Source organism: Salmo trutta, chromosome 21 (assembly GCF_901001165.1).
Source record: "Salmo trutta chromosome 21, fSalTru1.1, whole genome shotgun sequence".
NCBI classification, from domain to species: Eukaryota; Metazoa; Chordata; class Actinopteri; order Salmoniformes; family Salmonidae; genus Salmo; species Salmo trutta.
The window spans coordinates 20,494,238-20,518,203 of NC_042977.1; the positions used below are offsets into that span (position 1 = coordinate 20,494,238).

Consider the following 23,966-nt stretch of genomic DNA (forward strand, 5'->3'; position numbering starts at 1 on the left):
GTTAATTAAGCAGTTAATATTCTATAATGCTTAGGGTCATGTATAGAAATGCTGGAGGAGGAAAGCAGGGATTATCAACTAGATTCAGCCGCGGACGGAACATAATCAAATCAAATGTATTTATATAGCCCTTCTTACATCAGCTGATATCTCAAAGTGCTGTACAGAAACACAGCCTAAAACCCCAAACAGCAAGCAATGCAGGTGTAGAAGCACAATTACAGATCATTTCTAGGCAAATTGACCACAAGAAGCCCAAACAGATACACTGCTCAAAAAAATAAAGGGAACACTTAAACAACACAATGTAACTCCAAGTCAGTCACACCTCTGTGAAATCAAATTGTCCACTTAGGAAGCAACACTGATTGACAATAAATGTCACATGCTGTTGTGCAAATGGAATAGACAACAGGTGGAAATTATAGGCAATTAGCAAGACACCCCCAATGAAGGAGTGGTTCTGCAGGTGGTGACCACAGACCACTTCTCAGTTCCTATGCTTCCTGGCTGATGTTTTGGTCACTTTTGAATGCTGGCGGTGCTTTCACTCTAGTGGTAGCATGAGACGGAGTCTACAACCAACACAAGTGGCTCAGGTAGTGCAGCTCATCCAGGATGGCACATCAATGCGAGCTGTAGCAAGAAGGTTTGCTGTGTCTGTCAGCGTAGTGTCCAGAGCATGGAGGCGCTACCAGGAGACAGGCCAGTACATCAGGAGACATGGAGGAGGCCGTAGGGGGGCAACAACCCAGCAGCAGGACCGCTACCTCCGCCTTTGTGCAAGGAGGAGCAGGAGGAGCACTGCCAGAGCCCTGCAAAAGGACTTCCAGCAGGCCACAAATGTGCATGTGTCTGCTCAAACGGTCAGAAACAGACTCCATGAGGGTGGTATGAGGGCCCGACGTTCACAGGTGGGGGTTGTGCTTACAGCCCAACACCGTGCAGGACGTTTGGTATTTGCCAGAGAACACCAAGATTGTCAAATTCGCCACTGGCGCCCTGTGCTCTTCACAGATGAAAGCAGGTTCACACTGAGCACATGTGACAGACGTGACAGAGTCTGGAGACACCGTGGAGAACGTTCTGCTGCCTGCAACATCCTCCAGCATGACCGGTTTGGCGGTGGGTCAGTCATGGTGTGGGGTGGCATTTCTTTGGGGGGCCGCACAGCCCTCCATGTGCTCGCCAGAGGTAGCCTGACTGCCATTAGGTACCGAGATGAGATCCTCAGACCCCTTGTGAGACCATATGCTGGTGCGGTTGGCCCTGGGTTCCTCCTAATGCAAGACAATGCTAGACCTCATGTGGCTGGAGTGTGTCAGCAGTTCCTGCAAGAGGAAGGCATTGATGCTATGGACTGGCCCGCCCGTTCCCCAGACCTGAATTCAATTGAGCACATCTGGGACATCATGTCTCGCTCCATCCACCAACGCCACGTTGCACCACAGGCTGTCCAGGAGTTGGCGGATGCTTTAGTCCAGGTCTGGGAGGAGATCCCTCAGGAGACCATCCGCCACCTCATCAAGAGCATGCCCAGGCATTGTAGGGAGGTCATACAGGCACGTGGAGGCCACACACACTACTGAGCCTCATTTTGACTTGTTTTAAGAACATTACATCAAAGTTGGATCAGCCTGTAGTGTGGTTTTCCACTTTAATTTTGAGTGTGACTCCAAATCCAGACCTCCATGGGTTGAAACATTGGATTTCCATTGATTATTTTTGTGTGATTTTGTTGTCAGCACATTCAACTATGTAAAGAAAAAATTATTTAATAAGATTATTTCATTCATTCAGATCAAGGATATGTTATTTTAGTGTTCCCTTTATTTTTTTGAGCAGTGTATATTTGACTAAAACAATTTCAAAACTTGCTTACATTTTTATACGATCATGTGTCTCTCTATTATGTGTGGGAATACTTAGGAATAGATTTCCCAAATTAGAATCACTTTGAATTGATTTCCTGGTGCTTTTACAGTTTTTATGTGCAACAATGAAAAACCTTAGAGGTCTTCTCAGGTCCACAAATGTGGATCATTACAAAAAAAAGAAAAAAAAGGGGGGACCCGAACCTGACAACAATCAGACCCGAGCCCAAATGGACCCGACAACACCCAGACCTAGACCTGACCCGTACCCTAACAGTTCGGGATCTAGACCAGACCTGATTGGACCAGAGACATTTTTTTTATTTTGCAACTAAGTTGCTCTTCTGGTTAACAAATAGGCCTTTATATGTTGGCTAGGCCTTCTATAAGTCAATAAACTCACCTTATAAAAGTGTAAAATAAATATGCTATAGGCTATGCAGAGCCGTGGTCAGGTCCATTCGGGTCAACGCGGGTCTATCAGCTGTAGTACCTAGAACCAAACCCGATGACAATCAAACAGGACCCAAGGGAAAAGTTAGTATTTTGGACCACGGTCAGGTATCGGGTATTTGTTTTCGGGTGCACCCATGAAGACCTCTACTATAACCCGATACGATGACAACGCACAGAGCACGAGTGGTCTCAATGGTTTGATGAGCATGAAAACGATGTAAACCATATGCCATGGCCATCTCAGTCACCAGATCTCAACCCAATTCAACACTTATGGGAGATTCTGGAGTGGCACCTGAGTGTTTTCCACCAGCAAATTATGGCATTTCTTGTGTTGGTGTTTCCTTTATTTTGGCAGTGTGAAGTGAGTGTGTGAGGGAATTTGGCTAGCAAAAGTTCCCTGGATTGCTTCTGTGCACTATTTGCTTATCTATAATGAATTTTTAGTCCTGCTTCCATTCCTCCTCCTCTGTGCAATTATATAACAATAGTAGCCCAAACATTATCCCATTTCCCCTTTAGTAATCCGTCACCCACACCTGTTGAGTTACTCACTTGAGCTTATTTTGGTGTCTCCTTGCAATGCAAACGATACATCCTTTCAACCATTCTGTCATGTATTGTCTTGTTCATTTTTTACATTGAATGTTATTAAATCATTTTGAGAGAAAATTGTCATTGTAGTACTGGGGAGCCAGTAGACTATAGAATGTGAAACTGGCCATGAGAAACATGAAAGAGCAGTGACATCTAGTGGCTCAATGAGTACATTTCAAGTTCTGAGTATAATACAATGTATTTTGTTTATGTGAATGGACGGTGTTGACAGTAATTTACTCCGTTTTTTAAAAATCTACATTACAATTGCACATAGACTTGTCATATAGCTCATTTAAATTCATTTCCTCTTTCCGCAAGCAACTATTGCTAGATATTTATTTCTACACAAACGACATGAGTGCACAACACCATCTCACAGACAAACGACTGAACGCAAATAGTAATGTAAAAGTATTTTGTATCAATATCATTGAATGTCAAATGTAAAATAGTCATTACTATTTTTATTAAAGGCAGTAAATTAGCATTTTTAGAATTCTCCACTTGGTCTTTGCCAGTTTTCCAAATCAAATTGTATTTTTCACATGCGCAGAATACAACGGGTGTAGACTTAACCGTGCAATGCTTGCTTACGAGCTCTTCCCAATTACGCAGAGTTAAACAATAATAATCATACAAAGAAAAATAGTAACACAAGAGGCATAAAATACACAACAATGGAGCTACATACAGGGAGTACCAGATCAATGTGGAGCTATATACAGGGAGTACCAGTACCAGATCAATGTGGAGCTATATACAGGGAGTACCAGATCAATGTGGAGCTATATACAGGGAGTACCAGATCAATGTGGAGCTATATACAGGGAGTACCAGTACCAGATCAATGTGGAGCTATATACAGGGAGTACCAGTACCAGATCAATGTGGAGCTATATACAGGGAGTACCAATACCAGATCAATGTGGAGCTATATACAGAGAGTACCAGATCAATGTGGAGCTATATACAGGGAGTACCAGTACCAGATCAATGTGGAGCTATATACAGGGAGTACCAGTACCAGATCAATGTGGAGCTATATACAGGGAGTACCAGATCAATGTGGAGCTACATACAGGGAGTACCAGATCAATGTGGAGCTACATACAGGGAGTACCAGATCAATGTGGAGCTACATGCAGGGAGTACCAGATCAATGTGGAGCTATATACAGGGAGTACCAGTACCAGATCAATGTGGAGCTATATACAGGGAGTACCAGTACCAGATCAATGTGGAGCTATATACAGGGAGTACCAGTACCAGATCAATGTGGAGCTATATACAGGGAGTACCAGATCAATGTGGAGCTACATACAGGGAGTACCAGATCAATGTGGAGCTACATACAGGGAGTACCAGATCAATGTGGAGCTACATGCAGGGAGTACCAGATCAATGTGGAGCTATATACAGGGAGTACCAGTACCAGATCAATGTGGAGCTATATACAGGGAGTACCAGTACCAGATCAATGTGGAGCTATATACAGGGAGTACCAGTACCAGATCAATGTGGAGCTATATACAGGGAGTACCAGATCAATGTGGAGCTATATACAGGGAGTACCAGTACCAGATCAATGTGGAGCTATATACAGGGAGTACCAGTACCAGATCAATGTGGAGCTATATACAGGGAGTACCAGTACCAGATCAATGTGGAGCTACATACAGGGAGTACCAGTACCAGATCAATGTGGAGCTATATACAGGGAGTACCAGTACCAGATCAATGTGGAGCTACATACAGGGAGTACCAGATCAATGTGGAGCTACATGCAGGGAGTACCAGATCAATGTGGAGCTACATGCAGGGAGTACCAGTACCAGATCAATGTGGAGCTACATACAGGGAGTACCAGTACCAGATCAATGTGGAGCTACATACAGGGAGTACCAGATCAATGTGGAGCTACATGCAGGGAGTACCAGATCAATGTGGAGCTACATGCAGGGAGTACCAGATCAATGTGGAGCTACATGCAGGGAGTACCAGATCAATGTGGAGCTACATGCAGGGAGTACCAGATCAATGTGGAGCTACATGCAGGGAGTACCAGATCAATGTGGAGCTACATACAGGGAGTACCAGATCAATGTGGAGCTACATACAGGGAGTACCAGATCAATGTGGAGCTACATACAGGGAGTACCAGATCAATGTGGAGCTATATACAGGGAGTACCAGATCAATGTGCAGGGGTATGAGATATTTGAGGTAGATATGTACATGAAGGCAGGGTAAAGTGATTGGCCACTGGGTGCTTCCTGACAACTGTGGGGTAACAGACTGAACAATGAATTGAATACTATCCTCATACTACTGAAGCAATGTAATGGTAATTTGGCAACTGACTCAAAGCAAGGCTTAACTACGACACAAAGAGCATACAATCTGAGGGAATAAAACGGCACAATTTATTTCACAAGCTGTTGTTCCTTATACATAGCTCTCTCACAACACCGCTGTCAGCAAAAACTGTTTAATGTTGAGTTTTATGTACTAGTAGCACTCTTACAATATCATTAGCTAGGTAAAAAATTCACATTTTTACTAAAGCTATTGCACAGTTGATTTCTGTTGCTAAATTTGTATGATGTAATGAGGGATCCGTCCCAAATGGCACATTACTTCTTTCATAGTGCACTATTTCTGACCAGGCCCCATAGGGCTCATGTCAAAAGTAGTGCACTGTAAAGGGAATAGGGTGCCCTTTGGGACACAAAAGAGCAGGAACACAGGACCAGATTTACATTATGAGGGAGAAAACCATGAGACTGAAATGTAAATCATCAAATAATAACAAAACTATTAAGGTGATGATAAACATGGTCAATTAGCTAAGCATGGTGGCTCAGAATGTGTGATTAAGGTGTTCAGGTAGCCGGAGTGCCAGTCTGTGTGCCATCATGCAAACTCATTGTAACAAATGCCAAACGAGCAGTGGAGTTGGCAAGAACACAAACAGATCTGGGATGTGGCTAGAGTTCAGGTGCAATCAAATCCAGTTCTGTTGATACTGTCTGCAAATAAGAAAATACTGGAAAACCACTTTAGAAATGACACATTCACAGGCCAGCGAGGCCACACGTTTGATATTTTTGCCATTCAAACAAATCTGTTTCACTTCAATCAGGGATGATGACAATCCTGGACGGCTACGGTCCAAGAGGCACCTCTTCTTTTACCAACCCATTTAACAGCCTACTATAATCACTGAATAGCATTACATAGGACTGCACAACAAAATATGCAGTAGCTAGCTTGAGTGCCAGTCTGTTTGTGCCATCATGCCAACTCCTTGTCATTCATTGAGGGGATTTGATTCATCTGGCCCGGGCGCCCTGGTAGGCGTTTTGCACCGGGCGAAAGTTCATTGCATTCGTTTTGGAGCCAGGTGGCGTGTTCAAAGCCCAAGGCGAAGTCGGCTCAAAACAAAAGTGACGTAACTAAGCACGTGGAGTGATGATTCTGTTTTTACATGCAAAAGTGATTGCTTTTGATAAACGCTTAAAAAATAATAATAATAAATCAGCCCTTCCAATGAAAACTAGTCTGAAAATTCAAACATTTTATAGAAAAGAGATGTTGACAACATGACCAAGTGGCGCAGATTACTGTTTGATTTGAGAAGGGTGCTCCTCCCCCACCGCTTTTGCCCTTTCACGTCATGGGCCATAGACCGGTAACCCACGGCTCAGCAAAATGGAATCCACCCGCTATCATGTTGTTTGGCTTGATAATGACCAATGGCGTTGGCAAGATCACAAACAGATCTGGGAGCAGGCTAGCCGTCGCCCTCTAAGACATCCCGGATGTAAATGATACGTGAGAATTACAACTAAATCAGTATTTGAGATTTATGCAAACCCCAACAGATTAAAGCAACAATACTTCAGTCAATGAAACCTAAGAGATCCAACTGATTTAACTGCACAGGATGAAGAACTAGCAGAATTGAAAAGAGCACCTCATAACATTAAAAAGGTTATTAAAATCTGCAGCAGTAATACACCATTAAGCCAAATGGGCCACTTTGAATATATCGGAATATATTACATTTAATTTGCACCAGATGTGAGATTTATTGTGAAAGGAAATTTATGCTCACTTTAAACCGTGGGCTTCTTCTACACTTGGCTTCATGGCTTTTTCAGACATGTCACGATAACTATTCAATATGGGATATAAGATGTTCAATGTGTCTGTTACTGTTTCAATATTAATGAGCATCATTTTGTTATATATTGGCAAAACAAAGTATATCTAAAAGTCTCTACAGAAGCCTTTACTACTGCAATAAAACTGCCTTGTCTCATGTACTGAGATATAGATCCTTTTTTTAGCATTTGTCTGGGGAAGAGCAGGAATTTAGTCAACTGTGCTGCCTGCCAAGTGACTCCTGCAGACAATTACGCTCCAAATGTTTTAGAGGCCAACATCGACTCTCTTCATCTAAAAACAAAAACAGACACAGGTACTTTGTGACATCACACTACCCCCCCCCAAACACATCACAACAATCTCTTCTTCTAGTTTTCTATGCAGTTTGTTGTTTTGGAAGCAGACATTAACGCCATGATCACTGACCACACAAGCATGTTAGAGCTACTGCATTCGAATGCTCTTAACGAGGTTCCACTTACGCAAGTACCACGTGGTAACAAACAGGACTGGTCTATGTATCCATGTAACAGGTTTTCAATACTGACTAATGGCACTGCTAAAATATTTGAAGATACACTTTACCAATGAATATTGCTCGTAAACTCTATATCTAACGGTAAACTCTATATCTAAACAGCAATTTCAGAACATCTTACTTTCTAACACTCATTTATGAATATTACACACAAATGAAGTGCCTATTGAAATGAAGACGATCAACCTCCACCCCCAAAACATGGATTGTTTGCACGTTATTCCAATGGTACAACATATTGTGTCAGAGTAGGCTTCTTAACATTCTGTACAAGAGCTGCAATGGGAATTTAGCTAAAAAGTGTTACACAACAAAATAAACTAACAGCTTTTGGTTTTAAAAGGCGCATGACAGAGCCACAAGAACCCGCTGTACTGTAGCCTCATTGTATTGTACGAAGCAGAGCTCAGTTAATCAGCAGTAGACTGTCATGGACCTGTAGACTTCTTCAAGGTGTGGCTCTGCCAAAATGACAGCTATATAGCTTGGCTTGCTGTACGTCTGAGCAGGTTAGATAGGTAGAAAGCAGATGTGTGGCATTTCAGAACACAAGTCTCCATGAAATGCTGATCATCATCATATTGTAAGGCTACACCATCTACGTGGGACAGACTTGTTCTGAACTGAAAATTAGGCTCACTACATTTACCCCCCATACCTCCTGTTTGAAACTGTGCTCTTTATCTTCAGCAGCAATTTGATGAATAAACAGATCAAAACAAGCCCAACAACAAAGCAGAGTAGTCCTTCACATTTTCTGTACATGGGCAAGATTGAAATCCACCACACACAGTCACATGTATGTAGTATGGGATGTATATTCAGACCATGTGGGGGGGGGGGGGGGGGGGGGGGGGGGGGGCCCTCGATCGATCTTCTCCCCTCCCTGCCTGAGGGTCAGGGTATGTGACTGATCTGACCAGGGATCAGCTCTTAAGATGGGCTCAATTAGCAGATGGGTCAGGCGGGTGGCTCAGAGCTGACTCTGGACCTGTTTTTAAATTTGCACACAAGAAAAAAAACAAAAAAAACAATGACATTTAGGTAATTTAGCAGACGCTTTTACGTACAGCGACTTAGTTACAGAGAATTAAAAGACAAAAGTACATGTGCAGTGAAGGGTAAAACAAATAACTAAAATAGGCTTCTAAAGCCCCTCCCCTTTCAGATATTTATAGAAAAAAATAAAGACTAGTAATGTCCAAAGAATGATAATGAATAGTTGCGAATAACACTCGGGAGTGGTTTCCCGGAAACAGATTTAGCCTAGTCCGGGACTATAAAGCTATTTCTATGGAGACTCTCCATTGAGTCTAGGACCAGGCTTAATCTGTGCCCGGAAAACCATCCCTGAAAGAGGAAACCAAAAGAAAACATAGGATAAAAGTCAATGAGGGAAAACGAACCTGTCCTGGCTGGGCTCACTTCTCCTGCAGCAGCGCGGGTATGTTGATGTTCCATCCGATGGCCTGCCGGTCGAAGCCACAGCTGAACAGGTTACAAGAAGAGTTATCCTCACACCAGGCTGAGCAGCACACCATGCGCCGGTGGCCCTGGGAATAACAACAATACATTTCATTTATATAACACACACTTTTCATTGAAAAACCATCACAAGAAACAAAGGAACAACTCTGTGAAGCAACAGTAACATTAGTACCACTACCTAACCTGACTGATTATATACACAGAGTACAAAACATTAAGGACACATGTTCTTTCCATGACAGACTGACCAGATGAAAGCTATGATCCCTTATTGACGCCACTTGTTAAATCCACTTCAAATCAGTGTAGATGAAGGGGAGGCAACTAGTTAATGAAGGATTTTTAAGCCTTGATAAATTGAGACATGGATTGTGTGAGCCAACACAAAAGACTGAAATGCCTTTGAACGGGGTATGGTAGTAGGTGCCAGACATCAGTTTGTGTGTGTCAAGAACTACAACGCTGCTGGGTTTTTCACGCTCAACAGTTTCCCGTGTGTATTAAGAATGGCCCACCACCCAAAGGACATCCAGCCAACTTGACACAACTGTGGGACGCATTGGAGCCAACATGGGCCAGCTTCCCTGTGGAACACTTGACACCTTGTAGAGTCCATGTCCCAACGAACTGAGGCTGGTCTGAAGGCAAAAAGGGGAGGAGTACAGCTCAATATTAGAAAGGTGTTCCTAATGTTTTGTACATTCAGTCTATATATAGAATGGTTTATTTCAAATTCGACATTAGAAAGTATCAATGGCAGCCGATACTGCACAAGAAAATAGTAAACACAATAAAAAGTAAATCCATATCCTTTGGAAAACCATCAGGGCTAAGGGTACGACAGATGTGGCAGTCCATATCTCACTAGTTGAGCAGCCTAGTCATGACTGGTACTGGTTGAGCAGCCTAGTCATGACTGGTACTGGTTGAGCAGCCTAGTCATGACTGGTTCTGGTTGAGCAGCCTAGTCATGACTGGTACTGGTTGAGCAGCCTAGTCATGACTGGTTCTGGTTGAGCAGCCTAGTCATGACTGGTACTGGTTGAGCAGCCTAGTCATGACTGGTACTGGTTGAGCAGCCTAGTCATGACTGGTACTGGTTGAGCAGCCTAGTCATAAGAGGTAATATGGAAAAAGGTTGTGATTCCAGTCCAGTGTTAGCCCCACTGTTTGGTGCTGGTTACCTGTCTGTTGCTGCGTGGGAGTCGAGCCAGCCGCACTCCTGACATGTCAAACAGCCGGACTTGACGATTGTCGTGAGGAAGAGCAATGATTCTTTGGTTCACTGACACACTTATCCTGTGAGGGGTTAAACATATAATCCATGAATTATATTTTCTAACATTGATTCATAACATCCCTCTTAAAATCAATACTTTATTAGTACGACACGCTTATCCTGTAAAAAGTTCAAAGTACAGTAAACAATGAGGCTTTAAATCACCCCTTTTTAATATATCTTTTAATCCCAGCTCTTTCTTTTTCTCAATCACACACATACTCTACCTAATAAGAGGTTTCCAGAATAAATTGTGTGATACAGTTCCCTCTCACCTATTGACGGCAGAGTCTGTGCGGATGGTAGCTATGGGTGACCTCATGTTCTTGAGGTCCCAGACCTTGACGGTGCGGTCGTCACTCCCAGACACCACGTTGTCCCCCACAGTGAACACCGCTGACGTCACCGTGCTGGACACATACGACATGGTGGAAAATAGTCATTAACCCGCTTTTCTTGCGGTTTGGGGTTTGGGCCAGGTTACTGTAAATCACTTAGGTGATAACTGTTGCTGTAAAAAGAGCTTTATGAACCAGCGAAACACTGATGTTGTCCTTTCCAGGAAGCATAACAAGTAGCATTCTAGGGACCAATGCCTTATTAGCAGGACTGTACATTTGCAGTCAAATAAATACCTAGATATTTACAACACACATGATGTCCGGGTGGGAAAATGGCGAGGCCTGAAGGTCACCAGCTCCTTCATTCTCTTGACTGACTCATGTACCACAGTATCATTTGTTCTGGATGCTATTGGCTGATTAGCTGTGCCCTCACCCGCTACTGTGGGCAGACCAAATCTAGCCCCTGTAATCTAAATGGACACACGGCTTATTAATGCTAATTGATGGATAATTAATGCCACATTACGGGTGGCGATATGCTTTCTGCATGAATTTTGTAGGGGTGCTACTGACTGTGTGTCCCTGGATAGAGTGGATGGAGGGATCACTGAAGTCACACAGATGGAAAGTGTGTGTGTGTGTGTGAGACTCACTCAGTGTGCCCCTGGAACACGTTGACAGAGTGGATGGAGGGGTCTCTGAAGTCCCACAGACGGAAGGTGGTGTCTCTGGACGAGGTGACCACCAGACGCTGGGTGGGGTGGGTGCAGCAGTGGGTCAGCTCCTGGTCGTGGCCTGGGGACACAGACACAGCTCGGAGGTAAGGCAGAGTCACTTGGAATAGGACATAGAGTCTAGAACAGTTACATAACCCTCATAATGGGCATTCATTGGCAACGTAATCCAAAACAGTCCTTATGACACATAACCAATGCAATGCCCACTCTACATACACAGAAACAACACATTAAGGTTTTTCTGTTTAGTTTTTACAGTGTGTGTGTTTCTCCTTCATGTGGTGTTATTCCTCTACGTTGATGTTGTAATGTACGAAAAGTGGGGGGGAAATGGACATACCAGTGAGTGAGTGGACGAGCTCGGAGGTCTCCACGTCGTACAGGTTGGCAGCCCGGTCCCAAGAGGCTGTGACCACCTGCTTGCCCCCCACCAGCCAGTCTGCAGCAATGACCACCCCCTGGTGGCTCCTGAGGGTAGTGGAAGACACGCGGATGGAGGGACACTCGTTAGGGCCGTCACCGTCCCCGTCAGCCTCGTCCTTATCTGAGAAGTCTATGTCGTCGTCACAGGGTGTCTGCTGTGAAAACAGAGACAGACATCACACACACACACACCAGCATATAGGACCTAGACATCTGTAGATGCAGTGGGTTATAAGAGACATGGTTTTGAGAAGCTTACACTGATGTCAGCTACAGGCTGTGGGGTTGGCAGCTGCACCGTGTACCTCCAGATATGGGCTGTCTGGTCACCAGACGCTGTGGACAGAGCAGAGATAAGAGGCCTCAAAAACACCTCCCAACACCTCAAAACCAATAGACATCTTAACATACATTGGACTCAAATGTGTTTCAGACAATTGTGGCCATTCAGCAAGAGATCCTTACCTGTAAGAGCCATCTGCTCCGTGGGATGGAACTTGATAGAGTTAACTGGAAAGAGAAAAACATAATATGTTTTTGATGAATAGCTTCCACAATAACACTTTGGGCCTGTCCCAAAAAGCACCCTATTCCCTACACAATGCACTACTTTTAACCAGGGCCCCACAGTGCCATTTAGGACGCACCCTATGAGTAATTTAGGACGAATAAATTCCTTCATACACATTGCATGGATCAGAAAGAAGAGAACATTTTACCTGATCCTGCATGACCTAGATACTTCAGGAGGCATTTCCCAGTCTCGATGCTCCATAGCATAGCACTGTGATCTGTATGGAGAGATGTGGTGTACACACATTCAGCATTCAGGCCACACCACCTTCATACATCACTGTAATCATTGTTTACGTCCAAAATGGCAGCCTATTCCCTACACCTGCAAAGTGCGCGAAATAGGGAATATCGTGCCATTTGGGATTTAACTCACGAGTCATTCAGTTCACTCTACGTTCATACTGTAATCATTGCCAAATTACATTTGCCCCCTCTTAGCACAATAAGCACTCCGGTCTGAAAGCAATCCCTAATTACCAGATCTTATGATTGCTTTATCACAACCTTAACACGCACCTGTTGACAGTTAAATTAATTGAATATCAAAGTCTGCAGTGCATTTTAAAGAGCCATCAGGCTGAACATTACAGACGACCAGTTTAAAATGTGACTCACTAACACGATTGTTTGTCTTGGGCCAAGAGGAAAATAAGGCCAGTAGTCAAGACATTGGGATGCAGGGGAGACATGCACCCCAAAAATCTGAGGGGAAATCTGAGGAGGCACAAAGTACGCACGGATGGCTGGGGGGGTGGTCCAAAAGGAGCTTTGCATTTTTCAAACACCTGAAACAGATTTTACCTGCAATCTAGAGCCATAATCATTGTCTTTACTTCAGTACATTTAGTAATTGCCTGCTTTTCTAAAAGTTGACCAACCTTGCCAGCAGGCATGCCAGCTAAGATAGTTAGACAAGCTACTCTAACTTGATTGACAGCCTGAAAAGGCTTGGTAGCCAGTTATGAGGTTGGGAACCTATCTCGCTGGCTAAAGACAACTTCATACAATTTGTAGGTGGCTAGTAGTATACTACAGAAAGAACAAATCAAAAAATGTATATATATATTAAAAATAAAAACGAAAAACAGGCCAGATCTGAGGGGGCGCATTCCTCTGTGCCCCCCATGGGCATGACGCCTGTTAGGATGTTCTCTAGCCATGGTTGAAAAACTACGGTAACCTCTCAAAATGTCCAGGTTTTTCAGAAGTCCTGGTGGGAGGATTCTAGATTTCCTACTAATTACCTCCCAATTCCAGGAATCCTACAACCGGGATTTCTGGAAAACCAGGAAATTTGGGGAAAGTTACTGGAATTTTGCAAATCTATCAGGAGGGCATTGGAATGTACTGTAGCTGTCTACCTGCTGATGCTGTGCCCAGCACCACGGGCTGTGTCCTGGTGACACTCAGGTCCCATATGCCATCCCTGTGGCCTACATACTCCTTGACCAGCTGGCACACGGCTCTGGATGTGGTGGCTTTAAAACTGGAGACGATCTGAAGGGCAGGCAGCAGAGACAAGGGATGGTGTTTACACACAGCTGATTGAATGAAGAGGAGGAAGCATAACGGAAGCAGGGGAGGAAGCAGGGAGGGACAGCAGCCCTGGGTGGGTGGGTGGTGGTCATAGGGTCATTAGGGCTCCAGACAGTCAGCATGATACCTCTGCAATGGCTAAGAAGCTTGGGTTGCTTTACACTGCATCCCATATGGCACCCTATTCCGTGGTATAAAGTAGTGCACTAAATAGGGAAAAGGGTGCCATTTGGAACACAACCGTCATTATTTATTCACATCACCTTAGTACCATGTTGGACACAACAATTATTATGCTGCATTAATCAAAACTGATTTTAAATGCAAAGCTGTGAAAGAAAGAGGGGATAAAGAATATATGAACCTATATAAGGTTAAATAAAACAAAAATACTTTAAATAATAATAGTCAAATGATTATCATCAGTCAGTATCCATGTTTACATCTAAAATGGAGATAAAACAAGTTGGACTTCTTGGAGGGGCAGGTGTTTGAAACAAACCACTAAATAAGTTCCCACTGTAAAAGCAAGAGGGGACAAATAAGCAGGTCAGATATCTCACCAAAATAATTCAACAACATTCAAAAATAGGGTTGCAGAATTACGGTAAATTTAAAAAAATTCCCAGGTCTTCCAAAATTAGTTGGAAGACTCCCAGTTGGAAGTTGGAAGACTCCCAGAATCAGGAGGGAATAAGCAGGAATTACAAAATCCTACTACCGGATTTTTGGGAAAACCAGAATATTGCAACCAAATACAAAAAATATTAAATCATATTTCAGAAAAATATGGAAATTAAAGTGGGAAAAAATCAACACTATGTATAAACTTATAGTAAACATTTAGGCCTAGTTAAAGCATAATAACACCATGGAAGACTAAAATGCTATCCACAACTTTGATGAGTTGCAGTTTATTTTCAGTGATTGCTGAGCCAGGGGTTGGTTGGTTGTAAGCACAGAGCAGGCCTGCAGCAGCAGCCTATCCACACACAACAGCAGCAGCTCTGGATCTCTCTGGGCAGCACAGATACTGAATCTGCAGATGTTTTATCTGAGGGTGTGTCTAAATGGCACCCTATATAATGCACTTATTTTAACCAGAACCATCTGGGACACAGCCTGAGGCTGTGGTGCGAGATGCATGCAACGACGCAAAAAAATATTTCCTATCAAATAATTTCAGGAAAAAAATTCAGGAATGACATAGATAGAATTGAAAGGTTTTCTAAATGTTACCAGGTCTGATTTAATACAGTGTCCTATGAAAGACAAAGAGCCACATTAAGTTTAAAGTGTGCATAGACTGTGGTATAAGATAAATGAAGAGCTATCAACAGGAAGTAGTAAATGATGGCCACACGAGAGATGGCAGGGTTAGGGTTGCAAAGGGTCGGAAGTGTTCCGGAAATTTTCCATGGGGAGTTAAGCCCTGGAATTTGGGGAATTTTGCTTAAATTCATTTTTTTTTTAAATTGTGTATAACAGTGAACCTTTTTTGTGCAATACAAATAAGGCAATTCTAGGTCTTGTGGCATATTTTGGTTGAACTATCCCCAATTCAAAGGAATTGCAACGCACAGACTGTATTGCAATCATCTCTGATGGGTGGTCGAATGTTCGTGGGTAAGGAATAATTAACTACATCATCTCCACTCCTCAGGCAGTATTCTACAAGAGCACAGACACAAGGGACAACAGACACACCGGTCTCTACATTGCAGATGAGCTGAAGGCAGTCATCAATGACCTTGGACCACAGAAGGTATTTGCACAGGTGACAAGACAATGCTGCGAAGGCTGCTTGGTCTAACGTGGAGGAGTCCTACCCTCACATCACACCCATTGGCTGTGCTGCTCATGCATTGAATCTGCTCCTCAAGGACATCATGGCACTGAAAACAATGGATACACTCTACAAGAGAGCCAAGGAAATGGTTAGGTTTGTGAAGGGTCATCAAATTATAGCAGCAATCTACCTCACCAAGCAAAGTGAGAAGAATAAGAGCACCACATTGAAGCTGCCCAGCAACACCCGTTGGGGTGGTGTTGTCATCATGTTTGACAGTCTCCTGGAGGGGAAGGAGTCTCTCCAAGAAATGGCCATATCAGTCTGTCGATGTGGACAGCCCCATCAAGAGGATCCTCCAGGATGATGTATTTTGGGAGAGAGTGGTAAGCAGCCTGAAACCTATAGCAATTGCCATTGCACGGATTGAGGGAGACAATGCCATCCTGTCTGATATTCAGACTCTGCTTGCAGATGTAAGAGAAGCAATCCATACAGCCCTGCCCACTTCAATGTTGCTCCAAGCAGAGGAAACTGCAGTTGTGAAATACATCAAAAAGCGTGAAGACTCCTGCCTGAAGCTCATACACGCCGCAGCGTACATGTTGGACCCCAAGTATGCTGGCAAGAACATCCTGTCTGTCCAGAGATCAACAAGGCCTATGGTGTCATCACTAATGTGTCTCACCGCCTTGGCCTGGATGAGGGTAAGGTTAATGGCAGTCTGGCGAAGTACACTTCCAAGCAAGGGCTTTGGGATGGAGATGCAATATGGCAGTCGTGCCAACATATCTCATCAGCCACCTGGTGGAAGGGACTTTGTGGATCTTTCCCGTTGCCTCCATCATCCTCCAAATCCCACCAACATCAGCCGCCTCAGAGCGCAACTGGTCCTTGTTTGGGAAGACACACACCAAAGCACGCAACAGGCTGGCCAATAGAAGGGTTGAAAAATTGGTGGCCATCCGGGCAAATTTGAGGCTTTTGAGCCTGACAACGAGCCGTCCTCAACAAGGTTGGAAAGTGACAGTGAAGATGAGGCCTCAGTCTGATGTTCAGGAGGTGGACATTGAGGAGGTCCAGGGAGAAGACATGGAAGCCTGAGAGGAAGACAACTAAAGCTTTAGTTTCTAGACTATCATTTTACAGATGTATGTTGAAAGTGTTTTTGGGAGATGCGATGGATCATTGGGGATCATTCAATATTCCCTTTCTTTTGTTGTTCAGTGAAATCATCCCATGTGAAGAGTCAACTCATTTAATTAAAGTTATATTTGTAACTAAATTGTTTTCTTTATTTATATTGGAAGGATTTAAATCATTCGCAATTATGTCTACTTATAATAAGGTTAAAGGTTTACGTTTGTCTCCATATGATATAGTAAATATAACCAATACAAAAAAGATCTACATTTAAATGGTATTAATATTAATTTGCATATATTTCCATTAATTCCCATATATTCCCACGGAAAGTTTCCACCTCTGAATATTCCCCAAAATGTGCAACCCTAACTGGCGTAACATGCTACATTTAACCAATAGGCAACAGGAAGTGTGTTAGATAACACAAAGCTGGTTAAATATCTAATGCATCCAGCAGTTTGTGGGATAAAGCCTATTCTGACAGTACATGGTCTGCAATGTGCACATCAAATTGTTGCTCGTTTTACATCAGTGAACATCAGCATTTCAAGAAAGGATTACTGTTTGCTTGAAGTCTTCAAGTGCTATTTCTGAAAATGATATACACTACCTTTCAAGTTTGGGGTCACTTAGAAATGTCCTTGTTTTCCATGAAAACATACATGAAATGAGTTTCAAAATGAATAGGAAATATAGTCAAGACGTTGACAAGGTTATAAATAATGATTTTTAATTGAAATAATAATTGTGTCCTTCAAACTTTGCTTTTGTCAAAGAATCCTCCATTTGCAGCAATTATAGCCTTGAAGACCTTTGGCATTCTAGTTGTCAATTTGTTGACGAAATCTGGAGAGATTCCACCCCATGCTTCCTGAAGCACCTCCCACAAATTGGATTGGCTTGATGGGCACTTATTACGTACCATATGGTCAAGCTGCTCCCACAACAGCGCAATAGGGTTGAGATCCGGTGACCCTGCTGGCCACTCCATTATAGACAGAATACTAGCCGACTGCTTCTTCCCTAAATAGTTCTTGCATAGTTTGGAGCTGTGGTTTGGGTGATTGTCCTGTTGTAGGAGGAAATTGGCTCCAATTAAGCGCTCTCCACAGGGTATGGCATGGCATTGCAAAATGGAGTAATAGCCTTCCTTCTTCAAGATTCCTTTTACCCTGTACAAATCTCCTACTTTACCACCACCAAAGCACCCCCAGACCATCACATTTCCTCCACCATGCTTGACAGATGGCGTCAAGCACTCCAGCATCTTTTCATTTTTTCTCCGACTCACAAATGTTCTTCTTTGTGATCGGAACACCTCAAACATAGATTTGTCTGTCCATACACTAACTTACTTGCCTTCTTGCTCAGTTGTGCACCGGGGCCTCCCACTTATCTTTCTATTCTGGTTAGAGCCAGTTTGTGCTGTTCTGTGGAGGGAGTAGTACACAGCGTTGTACAAGATCTTCAGTTTCTTGGCAATTTCTCGCATGGTATAGCCTTCATTTCTCAGAACAAGAATAGACTGACGAGTTTTAGAAGAAACTTATTTGTTTCTGGCCATTTTGAGCCTGTAATCGAACCCACAAATGCTGATGCTCCAAATACTCAACTAGTCTAAAGAAGGCCAGTTTTATTGCTTCTTTAATCAGAACAACAGCTTTCAGCTGTGCTAACATAATTGCAAAATGGTTTTCTAATGATCAATTAGCCTTTTAAAATGATAACCTTGTATTAGCTAACACAACGTGCCATTGGAACACAGGAGTGATGGTTGCTAATAATGGGCCTCTGTACGCCTATGTAGATATTCCACTAAAAAGCAGCCGTTTCCAGCAACAATAGTCATTTACAACATTAACAATGTCTACACTGTTTTTCTGATCAATTTCATGTTATTTTAAATGGACAGAAAATGTGCTTTTCTTTTTAAAACAAGGACATTTCTAAGTGACCCCAACCTTTTGAACGGTAGCATAGATCATTAAGTTAACAGTGAATGGAAGTAGGAAAAGAAGCATACATTGAACAGAGCAAGGAATTATCCTAACTTATTGTTAGCAATGTGTGTTAATAGGGTATTTCCTTATGATAAGATAGTTTTTTTAGCTGCGGTCAGAGTCACACAAAGGGTTGATGTTCAATGAGGTAAAACCAAGCTTATCCCAACAGACCACCACACTGTTGCCATGATAGCAGCTACTTCGAAGAAGAGTCTACTTGCAGTAACTGTGATATGGTGTTGTTTTTTTCCTACTAAATGACTAAAATGTAAAGATAGAAAGAGCACAACGTCATCAGTCATTGCACTGACTCCCTCTGTGAAACAAAGGAAAGCCCACAACTGCCAATTCAACTGAAAACCATTGTCATTAAGACATTGAAGCTCAAGGCATTTCACAGAGATCTTGTCAGCCCTTTGGCCTAAGTGTGTGACAGCCTGGAAATCCAATGTGCTTCTATTCTAGTGAGTGCAGAAACAAACAAAAAAAGTTTGTACGGTAAATTGCTTAGAAAGCTTTTGTTAGTAAGAGATATCAATTAGTGTCTTTAATATGCCTCACTGTAAATGAGTCTATAAAACAACAAGTCATACATTTCAATCACCAAGTGTCTTGGAGATGGTGCATCAGCCCCATGGCTGGGCTGCTCATGCATAATGGTGGGGGGACACGGGGGAAATGAAGAACCTGTTACCCATGAGTCTCCACCCCACAACTCCACAATGTTCCCCACATTGAAGGTGGGAAGAGGTCCACCACCTACTTTGCCATGGAAAGAATGTGAGCGCTATGGCACAGGTGAAAAATAGAAATAGATTTACCGCTGACCATACGACCACTTTCATATCTCTTTTTCAATTAACATTTAGTACAAACGGAAACCAACTGTATTTTTATGAATATACCCATAGATACATTTCCGAAAAAATGTATACAATTTTGGTATAAGATTTTTTTTTTTTAATGGAACAGTGGACTGTGTCCCTTCTAAGTCATCCCTTCGCTGATATTATTATAATAATTGCAAACAAACTAGGTTGTAAGTTACTCAACAATATTATTTTTTAAATGACATATCATCATGCAAGTCAGAGAAAGATAAGAGCTTTTACCTTGCTTGTAGATGCCTTATAAGTTGTCTTCAGTTTTTGAGAAAGTTGACTTGTGCTATGACTTGCTGTGAGTTAAGAGGAGAGAGCACATTATGAGAACAGAATAAGAAGCTAGTGAAGTCTCTAATCAACATATTGTGGATCTATGTCATTTATCCCATTTGGCATTAAGACCCTTCACAGCAGTATTAACAAGTGTTGAACAGAAATAATGCTAAACTATCTAACATGTCAAACAAAATTCTGCCGTCTCAAACCTTTCGCTTTAAGTGCCCCCTTAGTCAAGTCTCCCCCGTCGATGGTTTGTCCTTCAGCTGTCAAACGATCGTTCAGGGTTTCAATCTCTCTACGCACTGCAAATGAATAGAAATCACATTGAGGAATACTGACAGCAATGGGATTATCAAGCAGATTTCACATATGGTTACTGCTGTACACAGGGTGAAATCCTATTAAGTGACATCCACTCCAATGATGGTTATGCACATTCACATTTAGGAATGTTATCAACCAATGTTTGTGCTGTACTTACACTCAATGTTTTCAATGTAGAGGTTTTCAAACTCCCTCTCAATCTGGCCAAAGAGGTCCAAAAGATTGCTCCTCAAAGACAATGGTAGTTTGGAATCCTGCAGATGCATCAATTGGGATATTAAGATTTTAGGGGAAAATAGGGAAGAGATAACAGAATAATTCACCCTTTGGTTTATAATGAGACCAAGAACACAAACCCAAAAAGGGTGGGCCTGGTCCTAGTGCAATAATAGCAAACTATTTAGCATAAAATTCCTGCTAGGACACTGAACAATGAATAATTTACTAGTGCTAAGGGAACTGTAACCCAATAGGAAACGAGGCTATTAATACAACCAAACATTCAAGGGTGAAGACAGGGAAGCTAACACCGACAACTAAATATCAACTGTGTTACCACTACACAAGGACAATAAGTGTTGAGACAAAATGGTCCCCGACTCTCTGTGTTACAAACCAGATGGAAAAATCTACCCAAGTCATTCCTTTTAACATAGAAATGCTTATTCTACTAGAGCACTGATGTGAGCTGAATGGCCTAGTGCCACAAGAGCACAGTCTGTCCAGGGTCAAACACATACAGGCCCTTTGTACCCTTGCTTGCAGGTCCAGCTTTTTTTCTAATGAGTTCAGTAGAGATGCTCTTCGCATTCATAGGCTAACAGTAACAAGTCATGATGCAGCTGGAGAAAGGATAAGTACCAGTACACCACAATGAACAAATTAACAGCAAAGCAGGCTGGGGTGGTGTAGTTTAAAGAGTATGCTATCGCGAAGGGGGGAATTTGATGGAACCTGTATAGCATAGAGATTTGCAATTCTGAAACAGATTGTCTGGATAGCAGCACAGGGCATGTTGAATCAAGCTTCCTGTGGATTTAATAGAGCTGAGATATTTGGCAAGGGGAAAGGAAATGCATTGTGTGTGAACGAACCTAGGAAGAGAAAACACTAGAACATTACAACTAAACTATTTAGTACGCTATTGAGAAGGTACTCTACATTCTGACAGTGTTTCTAAACACCCAACTTACCTCAGGTTTCAAATAGTGATGCAGATTATCAGCAGACTTAGACTACTCAAAGTAGCCAGAGTAAAAACAAAAAAGTTAGATTAAGTGCTTTGCCCAATGTCCCGAATAATTTAAGAGTACATGTGTATTGTTGCTCTGAAGTAACAATACATGCTACCACCATAATAGCAGAGAAGACCTGAAAACATACTCTATGAAAAAGGCATACTCAAAAAGACAAGTGGCAGTCTACAGTGATCCCTTTCTCAGTAAACTGTTCAATTCGCATCCCCTTATTTGCCAGACATAGAATTTATCTTAATCTGTATCGGAGAAAACCTAGCTAACACTGTGTGATGCAAGTACAGGAACTAAGATCATTGAATGAACAATAACTAAATTAACTAACTACCTGGATTACAACAACTGTCTACTAAGTATATTTATTTCATCTAATGTAGCCTAATCCATAACTACAAATGCTCCCCCACCATCAACTGAATATATTATGTTCTTCTAACTGCATCCATATACTTTCTCTCATATGATTGATTTAACTAAGTGATGTTAAACTAGATTAGCTTGAGTCGATTTGTGTCAAATGGACTGGGAGAGAAGCGCATGCATCGATTGTAATGGTTGAACAGCACCTCCCATTCTCATGCTCTCTAAACTGATGGATCACAGTGTAATTGGCTTAGGTCTACTTAACTAGTGAGCCTAACGGTGCAAACCACAGTGCTATAAGTGCACCCAAGGTAAGAACCTAACAAACAACCACAGACACTTGTGGATTGCCTCATTCTATACCATTTATGCAATCACACAATTATCCTGGCTTGTGTTCAGATAGGAAAACATTTCTCTAGTTATGGTGACAACATTCAGCTGGACAAAAGCTCCACTTGTTCTCAGGCTTTCCCCAGCCCAGTCCACACCTGTCCCTCCAACATCTCCCTCTGTAAACCTGTGCGCTCCTGCTCGGTGCTGTTGGTCCGACGGATGGACAGGCTGTGGGACTTGCGCTTCTGCTTGGCCTGGCGGGAGGATGCACTGCTTCCACTTTCGACAGGCATCCCTCCTCATAGACCCCCAACTTTCCTATGTGAAACTGTAAAGGAGGAAGCAAACTGTAAAGGAGGAAGCAGAGTACATGATTAGAATGATTAGCTATGTTAGTCTGAAGCTATTCCTTTAAAGTCTTTACACAAGGCCCAAGCCATACTTACTAAGAAATAGTAAGTGTCTTTCTGAGTCAGTATGGACAAATATTGTGGCATATTCTGTCGCCTCCTTCTCTCTGGTATGGCTACACAAGACCCCATGTTGGGCGGTGGTAGGTGGAGGTGTTCAGGTACACAAATACCACAACATGCTGGCAGACAGTATTGCTCACATTCTCCTTTACATCTGAATAGCTCCCAGGGGAACCAAGGCATTGTTATTAATTTAGGGACATCTTGACAACTCTGAGTATGTCTGACATTCATGCATGTCAGTCATCATAAAACAGACGTAATATCTGAAATTATAAATTAACTTCATGTTAATATGATATGTCAGCATGACAAGCTTGGTATCATTTTGCCCTTGGAAGGAGTGTGAAGGACTAATGTCATCAAAGAAAACGTTCAACGAATGTGAAACAATACATAACTACTAATTGCTGCAAGCTAACAACTACTGTTGTAGGCACCATCACTGTCAAGCCATCCTGCCTGATCCCTAACGTCAGTTAGTTGGCTAGCTAACCAAACTAGCTAGCTAACGACGATAGCTGTCAAACATATCTAGCTAGTTAACCAATGCTAATTACCAAAGCTGACAAAAAAAGTATTGATGTTACTTTAGTGACAGGACGAGGTATGTGAACTAACAAGGTAGCTACTTGTTTTGCACAAACTATACACACAAATTGGCAAGAAAACAAAATAGGCAAGGAGGTGCCAGGCCAGCTATTACGAAGCTAACTAACGTTAGCTAAGGTAGATAGATAGTCACTGAGCATGTGTAGCTAACAAACTAGCTACATTTACGTAACGAGCTGGCTAACTCGCTAGGAAAGAAACGTGAGCATACTTACATACAATACTAGAAATCCAGGTATTTGTTCCAAGTTGCTCTGAAATTTATTCTGCGACAGACCATTTTGCCATTTTCTAAATGAAAAGTAACGTTACTGGGATCCTTGTTGACTTCTCCCCATCAAAGATGGTGGAAAAATTAAGAGCACCCAGGCCATTTACCGTTGAAAACAAATGTTCAGTTCCGGTCAACTTAACTGGGTGTGTCTCCCATAGACGCCAATGCAATACAACGGTGTTTGGCCTACTTAGTTCACTGATCCC

At 42.5% G+C, this 23,966-nt stretch overlaps 1 protein-coding gene across 4 annotated transcripts; it reads right to left on the reverse strand.

Moving 5' to 3' along the window:
- Window positions 1-8,481: 8,481 nt before the first annotated feature.
- On the reverse strand, window positions 8,482-23,966 carry LOC115156905 (WD repeat-containing protein 37). 4 transcript variants are annotated; one of them, XM_029704704.1, is made up of 15 exons: window positions 23,702-23,966; window positions 22,557-22,748; window positions 20,604-20,700; window positions 20,329-20,424; window positions 20,072-20,136; window positions 13,847-13,982; window positions 12,629-12,700; window positions 12,375-12,419; window positions 12,169-12,245; window positions 11,827-12,061; window positions 11,403-11,544; window positions 10,681-10,815; window positions 10,311-10,425; window positions 9,045-9,191; window positions 8,482-8,629 (listed from the first exon to the last, which is right to left on the reverse strand). In XM_029704704.1, exons 2-14 carry the CDS (start codon window positions 22,692-22,694, stop codon window positions 9,060-9,062), a joined length of 1,485 nt encoding a protein of 494 aa, XP_029560564.1. In that variant the 5' UTR covers window positions 22,695-22,748; window positions 23,702-23,966; the 3' UTR covers window positions 8,482-8,629; window positions 9,045-9,059. The 4 variants fall into 4 exon arrangements, with proteins under 4 accessions (XP_029560564.1, XP_029560562.1, XP_029560561.1 ...); XM_029704702.1 differs by having other exon boundaries at window positions 11,827-12,064; window positions 22,557-22,729; window positions 23,702-23,965; XM_029704701.1 differs by having other exon boundaries at window positions 11,827-12,064; window positions 23,702-23,965.